General features: G+C 38.7%; 1 protein-coding gene across 1 annotated transcript; it reads right to left on the reverse strand.

Annotated features, from left to right (window-relative positions):
* Positions 1 to 4,913: 4,913 nt before the first annotated feature.
* Positions 4,914 to 7,377, reverse strand: LOC125910875 (gamma-crystallin F). Its single transcript, XM_049614430.1, has 3 exons — positions 7,369 to 7,377; positions 7,035 to 7,277; positions 4,914 to 5,188 (listed from the first exon to the last, which is right to left on the reverse strand). The coding sequence occupies exons 1-3, from the start codon at positions 7,375 to 7,377 to the stop codon at positions 4,916 to 4,918; spliced, it is 525 nt and encodes a 174-aa protein (XP_049470387.1). The 3' UTR covers positions 4,914 to 4,915.
* Positions 7,378 to 24,826: the final 17,449 nt, after the last annotated feature.

Consider the following 24,826-nt stretch of genomic DNA (forward strand, 5'->3'; position numbering starts at 1 on the left):
ATTATGCTTCCTCCCAGACTAGATTCCAATTTCAGGGACTGTCAAACTGGACTCCATCTTGTCTGATTTTTTTCCCAGTAGTTGGAAAAGTAGAGTGAATAAATAGAGGGAGATGGAAATAGAGGGACATTCCAGCATCAGTGACAGTGGCTTCCAGGAGGTTCCACTCCTCTTTCTTACGTTCCACTATATGTACCACTTTTACCTTTTTAGCAGATTGAGGTTTTTCTCATCATTACAACTTCTATAAAATCTGGTTCTTCCCCTAAGTACTAGCAAGTGACCCTGTTCAGAAATGGCTAAGGCACTGATCTGGCCAGGATAAGGTCAAAGATAAATATATTTTAGACAGTGATTTTTCATGCTTTTTGTAAAATCTATAACAATGTCAACAGTGTTTGAAAAGTTAAGGGATGTATTAAAAATCTTTTTTTTTCTTTTAGAGTTTGATTGTTTCTCTCCTTCAGTTTATTTGATATGCTTCATTTTTTGTAAAAACAATGAATAATTTAAGAGAAGAATCAGAAAATATACACAAGTAAACTGACAAAATAAGACACACGTAATCTCATCTATATGGAGACAACCACTTTAATATCATATGGTATATTTTGGTGAAACTTCCTTCTATACACACATATATGCATATATAATTTCAGATCAATTTCTATACACATTTGTGTAAAAACACACATAATTTTAATACATCGAATTGTATTTTAAAGATTTATCTTTGACTGTAAGATCCATTTTATACAATATTGTTAAATGACTCCATAGTTTTTAATTTATAAATGTATAGTCATCACTTAGACAATACTTTATTGTTGGTCTGCATATTACCTAAAATGTGTCTCTCTTATAAATAATTCAGGGCAGCCATGATTGAATGAAAATGAATTTGAAATTAAAATAAAAAAAAAAAACTAAAAAAATCTCGAAGAACAGACAAAAATTATTTTAAAGCATAGAAGTGTGAAACCTAATCCTTGGTTTAACAAATTTTCAAACGGTTGAGCAAAGCAGTACTGGCAATCTTGATTTCCAACTGGTTTCTTCTAATTCATTGTCTTAAACAATTTGTTTTTCACCAGCTTACTAGGAATTTCTCTCATCTGGGCTCCTTCATCTCTCCTACACTGTTCTTGTATATGTCAGACAATTCTACGGGTTTGCCCATCATCTCCATGAAGATATCTCCCAAGTCTATAGCACTGGATGTAATCATCAAGGACTTTTCAGGACCGCTCTGTTCAGATGATCAACTCCCCACCTTGACCTTGAGCACATCTCCCCATTTTATGTCCCACTGCAAGACAAAAGTTTAGTGTGAACATGTGGCACAAGACAGTTTTCTTCTCCTCATACGCATCTTACAAAAGTGAAAAGGTGAATCAAGGATGCAAACTATTTTCAGCAATACTGGGAGGAAAGTAAAAAATGAGAATGTAAAATTATACCTCAGTGGTGCTGAAAGCTGCAGGCTCTTTTTTGATGCTGTACAGGGAGAAGAACAGCAGAGGCTGAGAGGCCAGGAGGGTAGAGAATGTGGCACAATGGGGCAGGTCTTCGGAAACTCCAGCATGAATTCACTTCCTGTTACTAATGGGCTCAAGGGGGAAATGACAATTCTGTTTTCTTTCATGAAACAGGGTGGAGATAAACAGAAGGCCCACAGAGAAAAGATAACTGAAGTGTTTTCTACTACCATCATGTGAGAATGTAAACTGCAGGCTGAACAAGGCCATGTAAGAAAGTGCATTGAGGGAGTAGCCCAGCTTCAGGCTGGTAAGTGGCCATTTCCTGCCTGTCTGCCTATAGCTCTTAGTGGAAAGTTTTGCTTTAAATTTTTTTTTTTAATGTTTATTTTTTGAGACACAGACAGAGAGAGAGCAACCTGGCTAGGGACAGAGAGAGAGGGAGAGAGTAAGAAATCCCAAGCAGCTATCAGCAGAGAACCCGACTCGGGTCTCGATCTCACAAACCGTGAAATCATGACCTGAGCCGAAACCAAGAGTCGGACATTTAACCACCCGAGACACCCAGGTGCCCTGAAAAATTTCCCTTTAACTTGGAGGACATGATTCTATTTGGTCTCTGTGGATAATGAGTTGAACACATGAGAAATGAGCTATGTGAAGGGATGTCCCATGGTCACCAGACTGGGTGGGATTTAAAGGTCTGGTTCCCAAAAACTGTCCTGTATGAAAACCTGTCTCTTTTTGCCTAAAGCATTCATTTTAGAGTAGATTGTGTCTGTGCAGAGGTGGCGAAGGAGCAGCCCTTAGGTTCAGATGGATCGTATTTTCCAAGTGTTTTAAACTTGTTGAGTCATAATGCCGTTAAGTAGGATGCGTACTTTCCAGTTAGTCATAAACCTCACCACCCTATTAGTATCTACCAACAGCTTCTCACATTCCCATTACCTTCTTGGCCACCCAAGGCATTTAGACTTACCCCTTTTACCTCACTTAGGTCAAGGTACTGTTTCCAGAAAAGAACATATTAAACTCTTTTATCCAATCTTCAGAAACCATGGACTCACATATACTTTCTCTTTTTTTGAATGTGTTCATTCAACATCACTGGACCTGCTTTGTATTAGGCACACTCTGCTAGATCCTTCAGAAGATATAAATGTGTTTGAGATATTATCCCTAGCTCTAGAAGTTTTAAATTTGGTAGGGGAGGCAATCATGTCAGCTTCCAGAATAAAAACGCTGTAATTGAATGGCCACCACTGAACAGGGAAAGGGATGGGAAAAACTAGCTGAGGAAAGAAGGAGCTTGCCCTCTAGAGTGGAGGATCATTCCTATTTGTTGTTGTAACTTCAGTTCAGTGTAGTTAGTGGAAAATCCACGTGATGAGACAAGGCAGGGACCCATTCCCTCACTGCCTCAGTCCGTGGGAGGTGACCAAGATAACTTCACCGAGTACCTCCTCATAACGGAATGGATGTTTGATGACTATATAAAACTCAAACATGACCTCTGCCACCTTTTCATTTGCAGGTTTTATATAATTCAGTATTCAGGCTGAGCTGTATCTGAATACAAATTACAACTCATCCTTCAGCCTGGGTGTCTGCTCAATAGGCACAGAATGAGAAACACAAATGGAATCTCAAATTTTCATGAAAATGATTGAAAGAAACAGGTAAAATAGATTTCATTAAAGTGAATATATAAAAATACTATAATTTCATTTAAATTCACATGAAAAATAATGAGATCTTTGGCATTCTACTTTTTGTACAAGCCTTTGACATCCAGTGTGTATTTTATACTTAGGACAACTTTGCTTGGGTTCATCTCATTTCAGTGGTCTGGTAATGTCACGTGATGACAGCTGTTGCCTTGGGCAGTGCAGATCTAAATGCTCTTAATGCTTCTTCACACACCTAGGAGTGTGCATGTGTGTTAGGGAAGTAAAATGCATAAAGAATATGACTACAGGGGCGCCTGGGTGGTTCAGTTGGTTAAGCGTCCGACTTCGGCTCAGGTCATGATCTTGTGGTTTGTGAGTTCCAGCCCCGCATCGGGCTCTGTGCTGACAGCTCAGAGCCTGGAGCCTGCTTCCAATGCCGTGTCTCCCTCTCTCTCTGCCCCTCCCCTGTTCACGCTCTGTCTCTTAATAATAAATAAACGTTAAAAAAAAAAAAAGAATATGACTACGTTATTCCTCTAATGTTGGAGGTTTGAGAAGCAATGTGTTTCCTAGCTGAACATATTCCCTTTTTTTTTTCTCCAAGTAGAAAATCATTTTCAGTGATTCCTTCATAATTGTGGCTGCTCAGCTCAAGACCCTATTTCAACAAGAGGTTGCCATTCTCACAATTAAGGCAAACCCCTAATTGGAAAGAAATTTGGTTTTTTTCTCAATTACATGTAAACATCTGAAATTGAGAAGTACTGTAATAGAATACCTACTTAGATTTCATTTGAGGAAATTCATCTGCCTGCAAAGAAATGTTGAACTTAATTAAATGAATAGTGTCCATAAGTTTTTTTTTTCTTTCTTAGTGCTGTTATTATTATTATTATCAAATGCTGATTCATGAATTAGATGTAATGAAGATTGATTCAAGTTAGGAGACCATGTCAGCCTGGCCAATAATAGGTTTACGAACTTTGCATGATTACATTTCATTTTCCTGATCATGTGTACCTTCTGCCTTTACTTTGTCACTCTGTGCTCATTTTAGCAGAGCATAATACCTGAGGGCTCTGTACCTCCCATAAGCAGAAAAATATCTGGAAGAGTCCTTTGGGCTGTTTATTTAGGTGACACTTTGTTCTTATATTTATGCTCTGGATACATAAATAATAAATCTATTCAGCCGAGTCACATATTTTTAGACCTAAGACATGTCAGATGTAGTTACCTTAACAAACTTATCTATCTCTGTCTCCCTCAGATGCAACTTCACTTAGCTGTCCCACTTAATGCAATCTCCAAAAGTGAATTCTACTAAGAAAGACTAGCAAGAAGGTGGCCAGATGTTTCACCAGCAAGCTCACAGAACAGCTTCTTAGAAACTACTATATGCAAAGCTCAACTGTGTCAGTGACTTTAAAATAAAAACTCATGGAATCACATCACAACCTTATGAGATGAAGAGTGTTATCACCCCGAGTTTTACAAGTTGGGAAACTGAAGCCCAGAAATGCTAAGGAATTTGCCCCATCACCTATAGCTAGTAAGGGTTTGGACCAGGCATTTGGGTCCCAGAGGCTGCTCTTTTAACTGCTATCCCATACCACCCTTTCCACTGGTAAGTATAAGCAAATTTACACTATCCCCAGCTTTCTTTCTCCTGAGCCTAAAAGGAAAAGAGGACCACGTGATTGCATCAAACACGCAGGAAATATTTTATTAGGTTCCAGATGGAGAATAAGGTGTAGTAAAAATATTTCAGTAGAAATCCATGGCTCTCCTCAAAGAGCCCACTCGGGCACTCGTGGCCCCCCAGTCGTGGTAGCGCCTGTAGTCCCCCGGTCTCAGCAGGTACTGCCGCCCCCGGTAGTTGGGCATCTCGTAGAGGACCCAGTAGCCCTCCAGCACTTGGAAGGAGTGGATCTCGCTGAAGTGGAAGCGGTCATGAAGCGAGGAGCAGTCCTCGGTGATCTCTACCATCTGGCCCCTGTAGTCCTCTCGCTCATAAATCCTGATCCTGTGGGAGGTGGTCTGTGGGTTCAGCAATTAGCAGATGAGGAAAAGTCAGAAAATCTAGCCCTTAGCAACCAGGGACACAACCCCCAAGGGACTGGACGTTCCCTTCTCTTTTCTACATCAAAGATGACAAATTTTAAAGATAGCCAACACCAGGGCAGCTGTGTGCAACTGAATAGGCTGTATACTGCAGAACTGAAGAAGGTGTCATTCGTGTAAAGAGGCGTATGGTGCTCCCTAGAGCTAAGACCACAACCTATATGAACCATACATACTGGCCCTAGTTAATATCATTCTTTTTTTTTTTTTTTAATGTTTATTTATTTTTGAAACAGAGTGACAGAGCCTGAGTGGGGAAGGGGCAGAGAGAGAGAGGGAGACACAGGATCCAAAGTAGACTTCAGACTCTGAGCTATCAGCACAGAGCCCGACACGGGGCTCGAACCCACTGACCTGAGCCAAAGTTGGATGCTCAACTGACTGAGCCACCTAGGCACCCTTAGTTAGTATCATTCTTAAGTAATAATTTATGTATATTTTATATATATCATATACATTTTAAATTTATGTTTATTTTATATATTTATTAAATTTATTAATTAAATTTATTTTTCATGTATTATAAATTTATATATTATATACTATTTATATGTAAGTAATAATTTATATATATTTATTTAAATAAATTTTTTAAAATGATCCCTGGAAAAAAAAAGTTATAGTTTTGAATCTCAACAGTATTAGAAGAAGCTAGTGGGAAAGGAAGTCAAGTTGCGTTTCCTTCAGGGGAAGTCACAGACTGGTGGCAATTCAAGAAGAGAGTCCAGTCCAGGCAATCCTAAGACCCTTCCCTTCTCCTTTAAGCCCTGCTTCTCTAAGATCCTGAAAAGCAAGAGCCATCACAAAGATTAGCTTCAATTCTCAGCTCTAGGATATGCTCCTGCAAATCTGCTTTAGGTAATAAACAGGAAATTCTCCCGAGCAATCATCCTGCAGCATTAAGGGCTGCTAGTGAGGAATCTTCCATGGTCGTCAAGGACCCACATGTACATCACGTGATTTGGTCGCCACACCAGCCCCACACCTGTTTCTTCTTTTAGGAGAAGCCTGTGACTAGAGCTCTCAGCGTGTCACGTGGAAGGTCGGGGCAGGCACGTGGAAACCCAGGTTTTCAGGCTCCTCGTGCTGGGCTGGGTCTTATCAAGGCGTTAAACCCTCCGAGGGGGTTTCAGACGTGGCCGGAGCGGTACCTTTTCCACAGGACTGGGTCGCAGTCAGGTTAGAGAATCCCTAACTGCAGAATTCCAGGCCGCTGGGGCTTTATTTGGGTAACGGCGGGCTTTGCCGGAGCGGCTGGAATCACACTGTCGGCCACTTGTTTTGCCTGATCGGGAAGCAGGGCGGGAGGCTCATGCTAACAGTGGTGGCTGGGGGAGGGGAGGCTTGCCAGGTGCCCACCTCTCACCCTCGTTCCAGCCCTGTGAGCTAGCCGCCTTCACATTCTACAGAAGAAGAGAGAGAGAGAGAGCCCCAGGAAGTAGCCCAGGCCACCTGATGCAAAGGTGCTAACGTGCTGCTTATTCACCGCCTCGCCTGGGGCATAGACTCTCTGAACGGACCGGGTGCCCTGCTTTCTCCCAGTAGAGGTGAGTTTACTTGTAGCAGAGCAGAATGAACTTTTAAAAGAGAAGCGTCCCCTCGCATACTTCTGCAGTGGAAGGAAAGCTTAGAGATGTTGACAAAGGAGAGGAGACCATGGCGAGAGGCAGCCAAAGGAGGCCGCCACCCTGCACGACGAATGCCGCCTCTGGAGCACCCATGTGGCTCCGGGGCTCGGCGGGGCCCGCGGGGCCGGACTCACGTGGGGGATGAGGCGGCAGGAGCGGACCGCGTCGCTGAGGCCCATCCACTGCTGGTAGTCCGGGTAGTCCCCTCGCCGCAGGAAGTACTGGCAGCCCGAGTAGTTGGGCTGCTCGTAGAGCATCCAGCAGCCGCTGTCCACGCGGATGGAGTTGCAGCGGCTGAAATAGGGCTGCAGGTTCGGGTGGTCACTGCTGCACTCGTAGTGGCGGCCCTGGAAGCCCCGGTCCTCGTAGAAGGTGATCTGCAAGGCAAGGGGAGGAAAGGCTCAGAGGCCTGGCCCCCAGCCCCGGGGCGCGGGGGCCCCTCCCGGCCTGCGGCTGCGCTGGGCTCACCTTCCCCATGGCTGGTGGATGGAGGTCAGTGATGGGCCGCCGGCGCGCGGGTCTATATAGCACGAGGGCTGCTGCGTTGGCAAGAACAACACAAAAGGGGCCCGCGGGGTGAGGAGGGGATTTTCTCTCGCTCTTTTCTACATAATGACGGCGGGGGTGGGGTGGGGGACTTATTGTATGTTTCCTCTTAGACTCTCCAGTGCTTTCGAACTGATGACCCGCGTTAAAACTGTCACTTGGTGCCTGTGGGGCCTTTAAATGAAGCCTGTTTAGGAATTTGGAACTGAGCAAAGGCCCTTAGCCAGTTAATAATTGTAATGAGGTATTTGGGTTATCTTTTACAGTTTCAGAATGATCTCCTTTTTGACTACCAAGGCCGGGTAGTGACTGAGACCGAGGTCAGCATAGGCCCCAGCATGAGGCATCTGGATTAGAGAGCATTTCCTTGGTGTGAGGGTCTGAGCAGGGACAAGAACCGCCTTCTCCACAATACATTTGAAATTAGATGGGATTTCCCTCCAAGATGTCCCCTCTCTGAACCTACAGGCTGTCAAGTGGCTACAGCAGATATGCTGACACACTTGAGGAGGGGTGACAGGGGCTTGGACCCCGAGGAAGCGCGCTGTGTAGGCACCTGGCCTCTGCTCTGCTCCCCGGACACTGGGCGGGATCAGGGCCATCTCTGGAGCCTCAGCTGGGGCACCTCTGGCCAGGAAACCCTCACCTTTGGAATTCGTGAGGTGCAAGTTTGTTGTTCTTACTCTGTAGCTTTCTATTTAATAATTTTGCTAAGTGCTAAGCTTATTTGTTTGGATCTAGCTGCTAGTTAATGTGCAAATATAACAAAATTTTAAATACCACAATTTTGCAAGGCTTTTGTCTTCTCTACCTTTCCCAGCCCTGGGCAAGCCGTGGTTGCTAGGTAGTTAAGGCTCTGGCTCCAGGGGCTGGAGTCTTCTTTCCTCTGCAGCAAGACCAACCCACCCTCCCCTAGCAGTTCCTGATGCCCTACTCTCTTTAGAGCAGACTTTCTCAACCTCAGCACTATTTGACATTTTAGACTGAAATACTTTCTGTGTGGGTGGCTGTCCTGTACATCGTAGGTAGGGTATTTAACAACATCCCTGTCTATTACACACTGGATGCCAGAAGCATCCTGTTCTGCTTCTCCAAGTTATGACAACCAAAAAATGTCTTCAGATATTACCAAACATCCCCTTGAAAAGTACTGATCTAAAGGTGCGAACCATATACCTAAAGTTCTCCCATTAGCTACTCCACTGCCTTAATAGGATGGGCTGTAGACTGTCGGGAACTGTAGAAATTCCTCAGAGATGCTCTGGAGCCACTCAGACAGCAAGTTGGAGGGAAAGGCAGAGTGCCCCTGATCTTATCCCTTCACTGCAAACTGAGCATCTTCACTTGGATCTGTTTTGTATAAACCTTATTTGACAACAGAGTTTTATCACTAGCTAAGAATAATTTTTAAAAAATAAATATTTGAAAACCATTGATTTTAGGTACTGTGACTCTCACAATGCCTACTGACCACAGCACATGATAAAATTGTCATCCTTTTTTGTATCAGTGTAAATGCATTTCCCAGGACGGCTAGCTAGTTCCTCATGAAAAGATCTTGAGAGAATCAAACATAAGCCTGATAGATTTCGTTGCGATAAAGTCTGGAAACATTGGATCATGGCATCTTGCCAAAGAGAACAAGAATGAGGTGGATTCCACGTGGAATGTTCTGGACAACCAGAGATTAGCTTATGAACAGTGGGCACAGGAAAAAGGGTTTGAAGAGCTGGCAGAGAGAATGTGCTAAAACTGGGCTCAAACAAATTCAGTCTGGTCCAGAAGCTGATTTTAGTTTGGGGCTCTGTTTTGAAGGTTTCAAAATATCCTTTATGGTCAGTATCTGAAGATGAAATTAGGGATTTATTGGTTTGTTTACTTTTTTTAACTCACTAAGGATCATTTCAGTTATTCATGATGCTTTTTAAATTTCGACTTTAGGGGCGCCTGGGTGGCGCAGTCGGTTAAGCGTCCGACTTCAGCCAGGTCACGATCTCGCGGTCCGTGAGTTCGAGCCCCGCGTCAGGCTCTGGGCTGATGGCTCGGAGCCTGGAGCCTGTTTCCGATTCTGTGTCTCCCTCTCTCTCTGCCCCTCCCCCGTTCATGCTCTGTCTCTCTCTGTCCCAAAAAATAAATAAAAAACGTTGAAAAAAAAAATTTAAAAATAAATAAATAAATAAATAAATAATAAATAAATTTCGACTTTAGTACTGAGTAGATTCCTTTTTTGTTTGGTTGGTTTTTTTAGAGAAGGAGAGAGTGTGAGCAGGGGAGGGGCAGAGAGAGAGGGAGACACAGAATCTGAATCTGGATCTAGCTGCTAGTTAATGTGCACATATAACAAAATTTTAAATACCACAATTTTGCAAGCCCAATGCAGGGCTCAAACCCAGGAACTGTGAGATTGTGACCTGAGCTGAAGTCAGACACTTACCCTACTGTGCCACCCAGGTGCACCAGGAGAGAGAGAGAATCTTAAGCAATCTCCACACTCAGTGTGGAGCCCAATGCATGGCTCAATTCACAACCCTGGGATCATGACCTGAGCCAATATCAAGAGTTGGACACTCAACCGACTGAGTCACCCAGGTGCCCTTGAGTAGTTGCCTTCTTAACTAAAACTTTCCAGGACACTGAAAATGAATAACACCAATTTCTATATTAGGAAATCTGGTGAAAGACTTTATAACTGTATGAACAGAAAAGGACAAATAGTGTGGAGACACGGGCACATAGCTTAACAGGAATATGTTTTCATCTCATCTCCGAAAGTACTACTGAGGCACTTAAGCTTTATCTCCAAGCTCTTGAGGGAAAAAAGCAAAGCACGAGAAACAGTCCTTTAGAAAATAATGCAGAGTAAAATGGGAATTGAAGCCCTGCAAAAGAAAGCATGTGATACTAAGTATGTTGGCAAGAGAATATGAAAAACTTGAATCACCAGGGTCTTTCTTCTGAAGATGACATGTTTTCCCAAAAGGCTGTAGTAAACTTTCTTCCAACTGACTGCTCTATTATTTAAGCCTTTTGATCAGTGTTTATTTTCCCTAAACAAGTATCAAATAATGAATTTCCAAGTAATTGTATTCTTTCCTGAAGTATTTTAAAGGCATCTTGGGGATTAAATATTACAGCCAACAAATTATGTTTCTACTCCAAATCACAGGCTATACAATGACATTCTGTAATTGGGTTTGTTTCAGGAAGAGGCGCTGCCCTCCCCCAACACTGATCACAGAGAAGTACCAAGGTTCTCAAATGAGCCATGCAGAGAAATACAAAGTGTTATTAGCCTGATCATTAATCAGTTGAGGCAGGAGTGACTCTGTCCATCACAAATGTGTTTTATCAAAGTCTTACAAACCGTCTGCATATTTAATATAGCTATTTGCTTTTATTGAATTTGCAGCATTCTTGCAGATAGCAGAAAATAAAGGCAATTCATGCTTGATCAGTTTGTGAAATGCAAACCGTACAAAACATGGGTAAAAAAATCCACCCCTCGTGTTAGCATGCTAAAAGAGATGCTAAAAATAAAGTTAAATTTCCAATTTCAGGTCAATAAGAAAAAGAGGAAAGAAGAGGTATGTATATTGCATCCTATGGATTTTAAGAAATTCAAATTCTAACTACATCTGTGATTATGTATATAATATATATTTAAATAATGAAAAAGAACTCTGACCCCAAAATGCCAGATGAGAAAATAAAGTTACAATTAAAGATATGAAATTATTTTTCCTATTTGAAGTGGCTAACCTATTTTTTTTTGCCAAAGGATTAAAATGTAATACATTTTAAATATCTAATTTCAAGTATATCAATAAAACCACGAGAAAAGAAATTTTAAAAATACTCAGGGAGCAAGATTGCTGAATTTTTTTTTACTGGAAAAATTTTAGCCATTACCTTTCTTTATTAAATAGTCACTAACAGTTAAACTAGGAATGATAGCACACTTCTAACTGAAAAAAAAAAAAAATAAGGTTTAAGCAAAATAAAAACATAAGCCAATAAACATTGCAAAAAGTGATGATTCGTATCTTGCCTTCCATTTCTTTGTGCTGTTGTTACTAATGTGTAAGAAGCATCATCCCTTTGACGGAATATAAATAAGAGAATCTAATAATAGTGTTGCCCAGAGAAAATCTTTGTAAATTGTTTTCTTTTTTTCCCTAAGAGCTTTTTGTATATCAACATTAAATAAGTAGTTATGTAGATCAAACCTCAATAAAATAAAGTCTGCATTTTTTTTTTTCTTGGAAGGAAAGTGAAAAAAAGATACTTGTATGGTTGGTCTACATATCTAAAAAATAGCAGAGTGGTTTTTTGTTGTTGTTTATAATAGGAAAATTCAAAACATATTGGCTGCTAGAACAAAAAATTAATACTAAATTCTAAAATTAAGCAATGTTGGTTACTAAAACCCCACAACAGAATGTGTGATACTATACTTGAAAACCTAGAGGTTGTGATATATAATAATATAATGTATGACTAAAATACATTTTGTATATTTTCAGCTCTACAGTAGTAAGTAACTCACAAAACCTCTGTGGTTTCCTTTTACTACCAAATGAGGGTGTTCAATTTAGAGATTCTGGAGACGTTCGAGGTCATCTTTAACACATAAAGTTCTATTCATCACGACACAAGGAGAAAAAAGTGTAAGCAGGGGCAAAAGAGCAGGACTAGTTTTTTGATCCTTTTTTTATTTTAAACTGAAAATTAGGTTACCAAACAAAAGATGTGATAGACTCCCTGTTGTTTTCTCAGCTTATTATTTAATTTAACAGATAAATTGTTTATTTATATGCAAATTACCTTAACAGAACTATTGATCCTTAGAGAAATTTATTTCATTATCATCTTAATGTTGAGACCATTAATTCACCTTGTCTTCGAGAACATAAAGCAGCAGCTAAAATAACTGATTATTCCTTTCCACAGTCCCACTCTAGCTAATATCTAATTTCTAAAATCTGCCTTAAACACTATTTTCTTTCTATTATTTTTAAATCCTTTCCATCAGAACAAAGTACACCTCAACTATCTAAACTGGAATTAAATCACCATCATTATAAACCCTCTTCAAAAGAGAAGTTAAGCTTTATTCTTTTAATTATGATTCAGAAAGAAAAGTTTACTCTTAATGTTTATACTACTCTTTGTGCAATTCCGTTCTAGGTGATCGGAATATATCCGCACACAAAGCAGGCAAAGACTTCCACCTTTTTGAATTTTATTCTTTTTTTAAATTATTTTTTAAGTGTTTATTTTTGAGAGACAGAGAGAGAGAGGGGGAGAGGCAGAGAGACAGGGGACAGAGGATCCAAAGCAGCTCCATGCTGACAGCAGAAGAGCCTGAGGTGAGGCTCAAACTCACAAACCATGAGATCATGACCTGAGCCAAAGTAGAAGCTTAAGGAACTGAGCCATCCAGGTGCCGCTTGAATTTTAGTCTAACCGAAGGAAGTGGATCCTGAAAGTAGTCAAATAACTAAGTTTTATTTTTAAATGTGGTAAGCCATGTAAAAACTGGAAAGAAAGGAGGTTTTCCCACACTGGATAGTGGGATCATGAACTGATTTTAGCCCTCTGGGAGCTCCTAGAACCATTTAACCTGCTTTTTTCTACAGTTGATTCAGCATGATGAAATATTCTTACATTTCCCTTTCCATATAACTATTTACAGGTGTAGCAATCAACCCTGCTTCTTTATTAATCTTATCCAAAAAAAGAGAATGTCATCATTATGTTTGTTTAATATATGTTCATTCAAAAAACAGATCTTTTGAATATTCCCTTACTGAATTCCAAATTAATATTGTTTATTGACAGGATTTATCATAAAGGGGAAAAGTCAGTAACAGGTTAATACACAATAACTCTTATAGACTTTCTTAGACAATTCTTTATGAAAGGCATATTTTGTTCAATTTAGCCAAACTTGTGTCATGCTATAAAGCATTCATTGTATTAAATATTAAGACTAAACATATATACTGATGGCCAGTGTATTTTTAGTGACTCCTGACTTTGGAATGCTAAGGAAATAAAGAGGTTTTTCTTTTTAACTCCTCTGTCAACTCTTCAGAAAGTAAACAATTCATGAATTAAGAGAGTTACTTTAGAAGGTATAGGAATTCCTTAGTAGATCAAAAGCTAAACATGGTGCTTAACTAAAATGCTTTGTAAAACTTGAAGACAAATCCATGGAGAGCTTAATATTTCTATTGTAAGTGCATAAAATATCACAAAATGGCAGTCAATCAGTTTAAAAGGTTTATGAGGATGAGATTGGGGAAAACCAGACCAGTCAACTAATGGCCCCAGATAAGCTCAAGCAGATTCTTGCCAAAATCCTCAGTGAAATATCTCTGTTGGCTGGGTTATTAAATGCTTAAACTTTTCGAGAGAACAGAGGATGTGGCAATTCATTCTGCATTTGTAACATATAATTTGGGAAGAGTTCTAACTGTGGGTCACAGACTAGAATGTTGTCCTGTGGTAGTCTTTGAGCATCTCCAGGTAGACTTTATGCAATTGTCTTTTTCTGTGACTTACCAATATGTACTTGAAACCCTGTGTTTATTATCTGTATGGATTAAAGCATACCTTTTTCAAAATGGCTAAAAATATATTGAATTCTTTATCCCTACTTGTTCATTCTGATTTATATACTCAATGATAGGTAATGCATTTTCTTAGATGGTTATTACTGAATTATATATGGATTTTCTTCTTACATAGAAAATTCACTATCTCCATCATTCTTAATTCACTCTCTCCATCATTCTTAATTCACTCTCCACTCTAGATATAGAGTCAAGTGACTGCTAATTCATGATTCTCAGGAAAAGAGGACAATTGCAAAATTGCTTCCATCAAAGACATTAGGATTGTATTCCCCTTGACACTGTATCCCTTTATTGTCACATCTTTCCTTTTCATAGTTTGTTTGTTATCCCTTTTGTCATCATTTCCCTCATTACTACTTAAATTTTTATGATTTAGCCTATTATTTTTCCTTGTATTGATAAAAAATCTTTTCTCAATTTGGCTTTCCCTAGGGACAATCCCTGTCCATAATTCAGCTCTCTCGATCTGTTTATAATGAGACTAATTTTAATTGATCCTCGAATGCATTTTGTGGGGTTAATGGTTAACAGACTTTTCTATATGTACACCTCTCAAATGTCCTTAGTGGATAATGTTTCTTTCCAAATAGTCTGAAGGGAGAGTTCCTTTCTGGTGGAAAAAAATGTCATATCTTAGCTGATGCAAAAAATAATACATCCCATCTCCAGTGGACACAATAAATTCATTTATAATCCTTTGGTAATTATAAAGGCTCTTCTTTTGGCAAACTGGTGGTGATGTTCATGGGAAGAAGGAAGATCTACACAACTGCTATCATTTCATATTTTACCTGGATTAATGTTATGGGTAAAGTGGAACAATCTATAAGCAAAAAAGTAATGAATGAATAAAAAGAATAAAAAAGCAAACAAATCCTGGCTATTTAAGGTAAACTCAGGGAGTCATTAGAACTTACTTAGTGATTTTAATGGGACCAGAAAAGATGCAAACTGCATTTTATAAAATTCGTCACAGAAAACTAGTAATTCATGGGTTCTGGGACTTTTCACATAGGTGTAAAAACATGAAAACAAGAAGCTAAAGTAGAAAGACCGTGGTTGTGGCAATGTCTTGATTAGAAAAAAATGCAAATTAAAATTTAGATTTAGATTATTGGTAAACCAAATCATACAAGATATGTGCCCTCATGGAATTTATAGTCTGAAATGTCTTACCTGGAAGCTGAGACAAGAGTATGTTAGACAAAACAAAAAAGTGTTCTGTTTTTGGAAGGAAGATAGGCAGGCTACCATTCAGTCAGTGACAGGCAAACCAAATTTTAAATTATTTAAAAACATATTTTTTCTTATTTTTTAAACTTCCTGATTGTAAAGATTGAGAATGAGTGCTCATGTAAATAAGTTGGTGGGAATGTAGAAAGTTTTATTTTATAATGATTTCTTTTTTTTAACATTTATTTATTTTTAAGACAGAGACAGAGCACAAGTGGGGGAAGGGCAGAGAGAGAGACACACACAGAATCCAAAGCAGTCTCCAGACTCCAAGCTGTCAGCACAGAGCCCAATGCGGGGCTTGAACCCGTGAATCATGAAATCATGATATGAGCCGAAGTCGGATGCTCACCGACTGAGCCACCCAGACACACCCATTTCTTTTTTTTTTTTTTTAATTTGTCTACTTTACATTCTAAATCACATTGTAATGCATCATCAAAAATTACATTTAAGAATATAACATAAAAAAATAAAGTTTCTTTTCAATTTTGTAAGGAACAAAGTATTAGATTCCATCTTCCATATGGAAGATTCTGGTTGCCTAATTAGTTAATTTTTATCTGGGAAGGATGATTGGAAGTCTTCTCCAAGTGAAAATTCTTGTTATATATAAAAGTGTAATAATAAAAATATAAATGGTGAATATTTAAATATTTAAATTAAATATATAAATAAAATATATTTATATATTTTACTTATATTACTTTCTCACTTATAAGTCTCTTATTTATGGCACTAAATTAGGGAAAACTGAGGCAAAAACTCCATCCAATCTTAGAAATTGCACATTTTATACTATTCACTGTAACTTTTAAATTAAACACCTATATGTTTACAACTAATTTCATTTTTAGGTCTTTTCATCATGTGATTAATAGATACTGAAAGATCAACTGATATTTGAAAGTTATTATTTTGATAGACATACTTGAAATAGCTTTTAATTATTATGTGATAAAATAGCAACAGCACAACATTTGAGAGGAAGGGATGGATTCTATTTATATGAAGCAGATTTTATCATAGATATATTTTGTTCTAAACCTCAACACAAATTAGATGTTATGTTTTTAATTTATTTCGTGGAAATTATCCCCAAAGGAAGAGAAAGTTGGGAAAGGTAGTTGGAGGGGGGCACAAGATAGTGCAGGATTTGCATTTCATTTCATTTGTATCTGAAAAAGAACTTGTATCAAAATATTCAAAGAACTCTTACAAATAAACACCCAAAAGTCAAATAAACCAATTAAAAATATGCATAAAACATGAATAAACTCTTCACAAACGATGTAATACAATCCAACAGTCACAACAAAAAGTGCTTAAACTCTTAATTCTTAAGGAAACACAAATAATACCCATAAGTCATTGTTAATACTCTTTATTAGAGGGAACATATTTTAAAAGCTGAACATTTCTAGTGGGAGGTAGTATTTATAACCAATTGGGGAAACCATTTGAAGTTTCTCATAGAGTTTATCTTACTCCTGCCCTATGACCCATTCTATATGGGTCATATTATGGGTATACCCATTTTATATGGGTATATATTATATGTAAGAGAAATGAAAACACCTATCCACCCAAGATTCGGAGAAGTTTTCTTCTTAATGGCTCCAAACTGAAAACAGCATAAATGTCCCTCAAGAGAAGAATAAAGAAATAAATTTTGTTACATTCATATGAATACTATCCAAAAAGGGAGAAAGAATGAGAATGCAGAGAACCCACATGCTCAAGTATACTTGCCAATAGATTCATCTATGGTTACATTTATGACTGATTACTGACTGGTCATCACAGAAACAAGATCACTCAAAAAGCAGAGGAGGATATAAGCTTTGGATGCCCATCAATAGTGATGGCTTGACTCTATCCCTTCTGTGTGCACTATAAATGTGCATACTAATAAGTCCTGCACAATCACAAGATGATCACAGTGTCTGGCTACCTTCACGTGGCTCAGAGCCTGGTAGTTTTAAAATGGTTAAATTCTGTAAATAGACAAGGGATTCTCAACTTGAACATGTGGATGGACGGCAGGCAACCAAGCCAAGAACCTCCCACAATGAAAAGAAAATGTTATCATATGCATTTAGAATCATTTCTACATAGAGAAGCTTTCATCAGAGGCTTTGACAGTTATGAATTGCTGATACTAAAAATTAATGGTGGTCCCATTAACGTACCTTTTCAGAAAAGCCACTGTAAACTCAACAACTACCTACAGAAATAATGTTCTCAATTTTCAATAAGTAATGAGCAATATACCTTCAGTTTTCCAATGCTGTTCATGATCATTAAATATATTGTTTTAGGGGCACCTAGATGGCTCAGATGGTTAAGCAGTGAAGCATCTGACTTTGGCTCAGGTCATGATCTCGCGGTTTGTGGGTTCAAGCTCTATGTCGGGCTCTGTGCTGACAGCTCAGAACCTGGAGCCTGCTTCAGATTCTGTGTCTCCTCTCTTTGCTCCTCCTCTGCTCATGGTCTGTCTCTCTCTGTTTCAAAAATAAAAAAACATAAAAAAATAACAATATATATGTATATATTGTTTTAAATTCATTTGATTGAGTTTGAATTTGCACTTCTTAACCTTTACCCCTTTTAGGTACTCAATTACATGATTTTTGAAAAATGCATACTGTTCTATAACGACCACCACCGTCATTATATACAGCATTTGCAAATTGACAGTCCTTTTAAAAGGTACTTTAAAGGGGCGCCTGGGTGGCTTGGTCGGTTAAGCATCCGATAAGCATCCGACTTCGGCTCAGGTCATGATCTCACGGTGAGTTCGAACCCGGCGTCAGGCTCTGTGCTGACAGCTCAGAGCCTGGAGCCTGTTTCAGATTCTGTGTCTCCCTCTCTCTGACCCTCCCCCGTTCATGCTCTCTCTCTTTCTCAAAAATAAACAAACGTTAAAAAAAATGTTTTTTTAAAAAAGGCACTTTAAAGATGCCACTCTGTTGTCTTTTCACTTCCTTAATTTATTTATTTTTTTTAATACTTATTTATTTTTGAGACAGAGAGAAAGTATGAGTGGGGGGAAAAGGCAGAAAGATAGGGAGACAGAGAATCCCAAGCAGGCTCCATGCTGTCAGTACAGAACCGGATGCAGGGCTTGAACTCCTGAGTAGCAAGATCATGACCTGAGCCGAAACCAAGAGTTGGATGTTTAACCAGCTGAACCACGTGCCCCTCACTTCCCTAATTTCTAATGAAAAGGCTACTATCATTCCTGTGTTTATTCCCTTGTATAAAATGTGTCTCTTTTCTCTGATGGCATTTAAAATTTTCACTTTATTATTTGGTTTCAGCATTTCAATTATTTTATGCTTTGGAGTGGTTTTACTTCTGTTTATTCTGCTTCAGGGTTATTGATCTTCTTGGATCTGTGTTTTAATAGTTCTCATTAAATTGAAAGTTTTAAGTCATTATTTTTTTCTAATATTTTTATACCTCGCATCACCTTTTGGGATCCCATGTACATACTTATCAGACTGCTTGATATTGTCCCCCAAATTACTGAGGCTCTATGTTTTTTCAGTCTTTTGCCTCCTTGTCCTTTATTTTAGCATACTTTATATTGCTGTGTCTTTGAGTTCATTGATCTTTTCTTCTGAAGTATCTAATATGCTTAGTTCCTATCCAGTGTAATTTTCATTTCAGATACAATGTGCTATATATCTCTAGAGGTTCCCTTGAGTCTTTTTTATAACTTAAACTTTTCTACTCTTTATGTTCATTTTTTTTGTACTGTCTTTAATTTATAGGACACATTTATAGTATCTCTTTCTTAAGTGTCTGTGCCTGCAATTCCATCAGTGCTATCATTTCTAGGTCTGTGTCTATTTACTGATTTTTATTATAATTATAAATCATATTTTTCTGCTTCATGACATAGCTGATAATTCTTGATTGGATGCCAGACATTGTGAATTTTACATTTTGGTGCTGGGGGATTTTTTTGTGTATGTTTGTTTTTGTTTTCTGCATATCTTTGTTTTATTGTTTTTTAATGTTTATTTATTTATTTTTGAGAAAAAGCATGAGTAGACAAGGGCAGAGAGAGAGAGAGGGAGACAGATAATTCCAAGCACGCCCCATGCTGTCAGAGCAGAGTCCAGTGTGGGGCTCGAATTCAGGAACCGTGAGGTCATGACCTGAGCCGAAATCAAGAGTGGAATGCTTAACCGGCTGAGCCACCCGGGTGCCCCTGTTTTTTGCATTCATTTAAATAATCCTGCTCTTTGTTCTGTGATACAATTATGTTACATGAGTCAGGTCAGTTAGAATTTTAAAGGATTACTTTTAAGTTCTCTGTGGACTATACCGTTACTCTATATTACGCCTTTTTTTGTTTGTTTTGTCTTATAGGAACAGGAACTATAACTATGCTGGTGTGATCTTTGGAATCCTGTTGGCCCTTAGTGGCAAAGTGCTTACATAGAAATTTGAATTTGTGTAAGGCTCAGCACAAACCAAAAATATTAAGATACATTATGTGTATTATTTCCCTGATTCCCTCAAAACTTCACGATTTTTTTTTTCTTTTATATTTTATGGATAAGACTAAAACATCACTATGAGGCACCTGGGTGGTTCAGTCAGTTAACTGTCTGACTCTTGATTTCAGTCATGATCTCACAGTTCCACACTACCAGCACAGAACCTGCTTGGGATTCCGTCTCTCTCCCTCTCTCTCTCTTCCTCTCTCTCTCTCTCTCTCTCAAAATAAATAAAGATTTTTAAAATCACTATATTACTTCATATAGTTGTTCTAGGGATTAGATGTGAAAATAATCTAGTAAATTGCCTAACTCCTAATTGCTCACAAACTTCTATTGAGTGTCATTAATTATCCAAGTTAATGGCCATGCAGCCAATTTAGAGAAGTGGCTTCCATGATTTTGGTAACTCTCCAAATGTAGACACATTGCCTGGAGAGCATCAGGCAGAACACAGAGAGTCTCCCAATTGTCAATGGAGTTCACTACACTAAGCAACATTTATAGCCCAGCAGACCCAGTGTTCTAGACTATGATTTTTGTTCGTTACGGTGAACTGTTGCAAATGGAATTGAGAATCTTCTGATCAGATACCTTGAAACTCCCTCTAGTGCCTCACCCTCATGCCTTTTTGGAAATGTGCACAAACCTTAGTCTGAGGAGATGACTTTCTCGTTTTTGAAGTCTTGTGAAGAAGAATCTCAATTTCATGTGGCAAAAAATTTCATGCCCCGTAACAGTTTAGGTCAGGGAATGCCTCCTTGAGATTAAAACTTATCTTTTCCATGTTCAGTAGAAAAAGACCCTGTTAATATGTGCCATTTCAGACTAGAAAGGACTTTGGAAGTTATTTGGATGAATGTTCTGTTTTTCAGATGAGGTTCAGAATATTTTTATCAGAATCTAGACCAGAAGTTGATTTTCTTTAGTGTTAGTTCAATGCTCTTTCTATTATGTTATTCTGTCTCCTTGTAGCTAAACAGAGCTCCAAAGGCCCCAGTCTATCTCCATTCATAGTATGAACAGTGGCACATTTGTATATTTTCTAGGGAACTTTCAAAAAGTTTCTAGAGTACTCAGTGTTACCATCAATAGTGTTACAATGTCAAAAAAAAAAAAAAATGCTGGACAAATGAACCATCCTGACATGGGTCCACATGCATTTAAGAAAATGAATAAAATGTTTTCTCAAAGTAAAAGAGTAGCTTCTTAGTGTTTCACATCAGTCCATTAATGTCATAGATGTTCTCTTCCATACAAAAAATAAATAAATAAATGAAAGAAGCTTTATAATTATCAAAGGAATATGAAGTTCTGGAGGCTCCATATTATTATCTAAACTTCTGGTCCAAAAAATAATTACTGTATCTTCAGTGGGTGCCCCCGTACAAAAAAAGCTAATAACAGGAAGAAAATAAACACAGACATAATTATTGAGTATTCCTCGGAACAGGAGAAAGCCTCTATCAGGGGCAGATCTTGTGTTTTGAAGAAAACAGGCAGTTCTAGAATTGAAAGTTTCATCCTATGGACACTGGGTACCTCAGTTTCATTAACTATAAAATAAATGTGGTGATATGATATCAAAAATTGTTGACAAAAAGATTTCAGATAGGGTACATTTGAATACAAGTAAATACCTAACTCACACTGGAATAAATAATGACATTTATCTTTACATAAATGTAGGGCAATCTAGAACAATGGTACCCTTAGGGAAATACCATGCTTTAATTAGCATTAGCCAAGGCTCTGGGGCACAAGGTAATGAAATTGCCATGAAACTGGTCGAGATGAGAATCATCTTTTCCTTAGTCACATCGATTTCATTAGAGAGGGGTGGACACCTAAATCTCATCATTACTTGGTTCAGAAAAAGCAAGGTTGAACACCTGCTAGTTTATGTCCATTGTAAGTGTGTCTATGCCATTACAAGTAATAAGAGATAATAAAATTTATGGATATTAAAAAAATTTTAATGTTTATTTTTTGAGAGAGAGAGATTGAAAGCATGAGCAGGGAAGGGGCAGAAAGTAAGGGACACACAGAATCTGAAGCAGGCTCCAGGCTCTGAGCTGTCAGCCCAGAGCCCGACGCAGGGCTTGAACTCATGAACTGCAAGATCATGACCTGGGAACTCATGAACTGTGAGATCGGACGCTTAACCGACTGCACCACCCAGGCGCCCCTACATTTATGGATATTTTATAAAACATTGGCAAATTTAATTTGAATCTTCCTTGAGCTGTTCCTGGTAGATAGTTGAATTAACATACCAAAGAAATAATATCCTTTCAAAAACATAATTTTACATTTTTAAAATGAATATAATGTATTGTCAAATTGACTTATATACAAAAGCCAGTGCTCATCCCAACAAGTGCCCTCCTCAATGCCCATCACCCATTTTCCCCTCTCCCCCACCTCCACCCACCCTCAGTTTGTTCTCAGTATTTAAGAGTCTCTTGTGGTTTGCCTTCCTCCCTGTCTGTATCTACTTTTTTTTCCCCTTCCCTTCCCCCATGGTCTTCTGTTAAGTCTCTCAAGATCCACATATGAGTGAAAACATATGATATCTGTCCTTCTTTGACTGACTTATTTCACTCAGCATAATACCGTCCAGTTCCATAATTTTACATGTAAATCCTCTGGATGTCAACCTCCCATACAATGACAGTTACTTATTGTTCCATTGCCTTTCTCTCAGTATTAATTAATTAATTTTTAATTTATTTGTTCTGGTTAAAATATTGTACAGGTAATAACCTATATTTGTTAAATTAAAAATTAAAAAGTAAGATTCGTGATTTTTGTTTTTCCTCAAAATTTGTTTCTCTTTGTCAAGCTTAACTGAAAAGCTAATAAGAATAAGGTAACATGAAATTACCTAACTGACACAGGGATGGGCTATTGTGAGAGTCACCTACAGTTATGCAAATAATTTCTGATTATTTATTATACCAGATATATATGATATACTATGTTAGTATCTTACAACATTACATATTTCTGATTATTTATAATTTCTGATTATCATGGGGAAGGGGCTAATGAAATCCATTAGAATATGTTATTATCACTCTTTTATCTAGTTTTTTTTATTAAAATTTTTTTTATTACATTTATTTATTTTGAGAGAGAGTGAGATAGAGCACGAGCTGGGAAGGGCAGAGAGAGAAGGAGACACAGAATCCGAAGCAGGCCCAGGTTCTGAGCTGTCTGCCCAGAGCCTGATGCTGGGCCCAAACCCACAAACTGTGAGATCATGACCTGAGTTGAACTCAGACACTTAACCAACTGAGCCACCCGGGTTCCCCTCTTTATCTAGTTTTAATTTTCCTTGAAAAACTGCTGGAAAATATTACCTATGGAAGTATGGAAAATTACATTTGCAGCCTATATAAAGCAGTTGAAGAAGTGAATTCTGTTTTGCCAAACTTGACCCTTATTAAACAGATCAGACTCTTCATTATCTTGACCCTTCTAAAAACGGTGACCTTACTGGGCACATGGGTAGCCTAGGAGCAAAGAGGGAGGGACAAGAAAGGTCCCAGTGGGCAGCCCAGTACTTAGGGTTGTATGGATCACCAGGGAAGAGTTCAAATTCAGAACTGCTTTTGGAAATAACATTTTATGGGTGAGTTTTTTTGACTGAAGTTTTGCTGTCTAGCGAGCTATTATTTAGTTATTTCCACATTAGTGCTTATCACTTTTATTCCTTCCCCCCAACTCCTGTTCAAATGGACCAATTATGCTTTTATTCCCAAGCCAGAAACAGGAGACACAGACTTCAGACACAGCTTCTCTTTTCTGTGGGGAGGGCTCTGGGAAATTGTAGACCTCACTCAGAAAGTACAACAGAATCATGAGGTAAGAAGGTAAAGAGGGAAGAATCAATAAATTATCTTGAATGACTATATTTTCTAACTTTTCCTTCCTTATATTATTTCTGTTTTTCAAAATTCTCATTTTGAACTTCAGTTTGCTATATGGTGCCACCTAAATTTCAACATTTTCACACAGTTTTAAATGTGTACAAATAAAAAACGAGAGCAAATAAAACCTTCCACCGGCCATGCCTTAGCCCAGCTGGGAAAGAAAGTAGATTACTTACTTTAAATAACCTATAAGCAGTGAATCCAAATCCAGACCTACCAGATCCAGCCCCAGATCTCACACCTGCATAGAAAGTTGTCAGAAAATGTACAGCATGTTTGAATGAGAGGAGTCAGGTGTGGAAGGCTTGGGGTTGGGGGCCAGTGATGAAACAGTACGGTCAACCCTCCAAACCAGCAAGTGCAACTGGAGGAGAGGAATCAAGAGCTTTAAAAAAAATATTTCTGGGGCGCCTGGGTGGCTCGGTCGGTTAAGCGTCCGACTTCAGCTCAGGTCATGATCTCACGGTCCGTGAGTTCGAGCCCCGCGTTGGGCTCTGTGCTGACTGCTCAGAGCCTGGAGCCTGTTTCAGATTCTGTGTCTCCCTCTCTCTCTGCCCCTCCCCTGTTCATGCTCTGTCTCTCTCTGTCTCAAAAATAAATAAATGTTTAAAAAAAATATTTCTAACTACAGAACTCTGGATAACTTTATCAAAGTTGAATTGTTCTTGTGTGTGCATGTGTGTGTGAGTGTGTGTGTCTGTGTCTTCTTAGCAGTTTCCCTAAGTAGCACACGATACCTTGAGGTTTTGTGAGAAAAAAAGACAAGTACTAATTATTTAAAATAATCTTTACGGGCACCTGGGTGGCTCAGTTGGTTAAAGGTCTGACTTCAGCTCAGGTCACGATCTCGTGGTTTGTGAGTTCAATCCCCATGTCAGGCTCTGTGCTGACAGCACGGAGCCTGCTTCAGATCCTCTTCCTCCCTCTGTCTGCCCCTCCCCTGCTTGTGCTCTTACTCTCTCTCTCAAAAATAAACATTAAGGGCGCCTGGGTGGCTCAGTCGGTTAAGCGGCCGACTTCGGCTCAGGTCATGATCTCACGGTCCGTGAGTTCG

The sequence above is a fragment of the Panthera uncia genome (assembly GCF_023721935.1).
Source record: "Panthera uncia isolate 11264 chromosome C1 unlocalized genomic scaffold, Puncia_PCG_1.0 HiC_scaffold_3, whole genome shotgun sequence".
In the NCBI taxonomy this organism is placed as follows: domain Eukaryota; kingdom Metazoa; phylum Chordata; class Mammalia; order Carnivora; family Felidae; genus Panthera; species Panthera uncia.

What these genes read in the sequence shown, in the direction of transcription:
- LOC125910875 (XM_049614430.1), bottom strand. An exon ending in CCTGCCGCCTCATCCCCCAC is followed by an intron (nt 5,189 to 7,034) that starts GTGAGTCCGGCC and finishes CTGAACCCACAG; the next exon opens with ACCACCTCCCACAGGATCAG.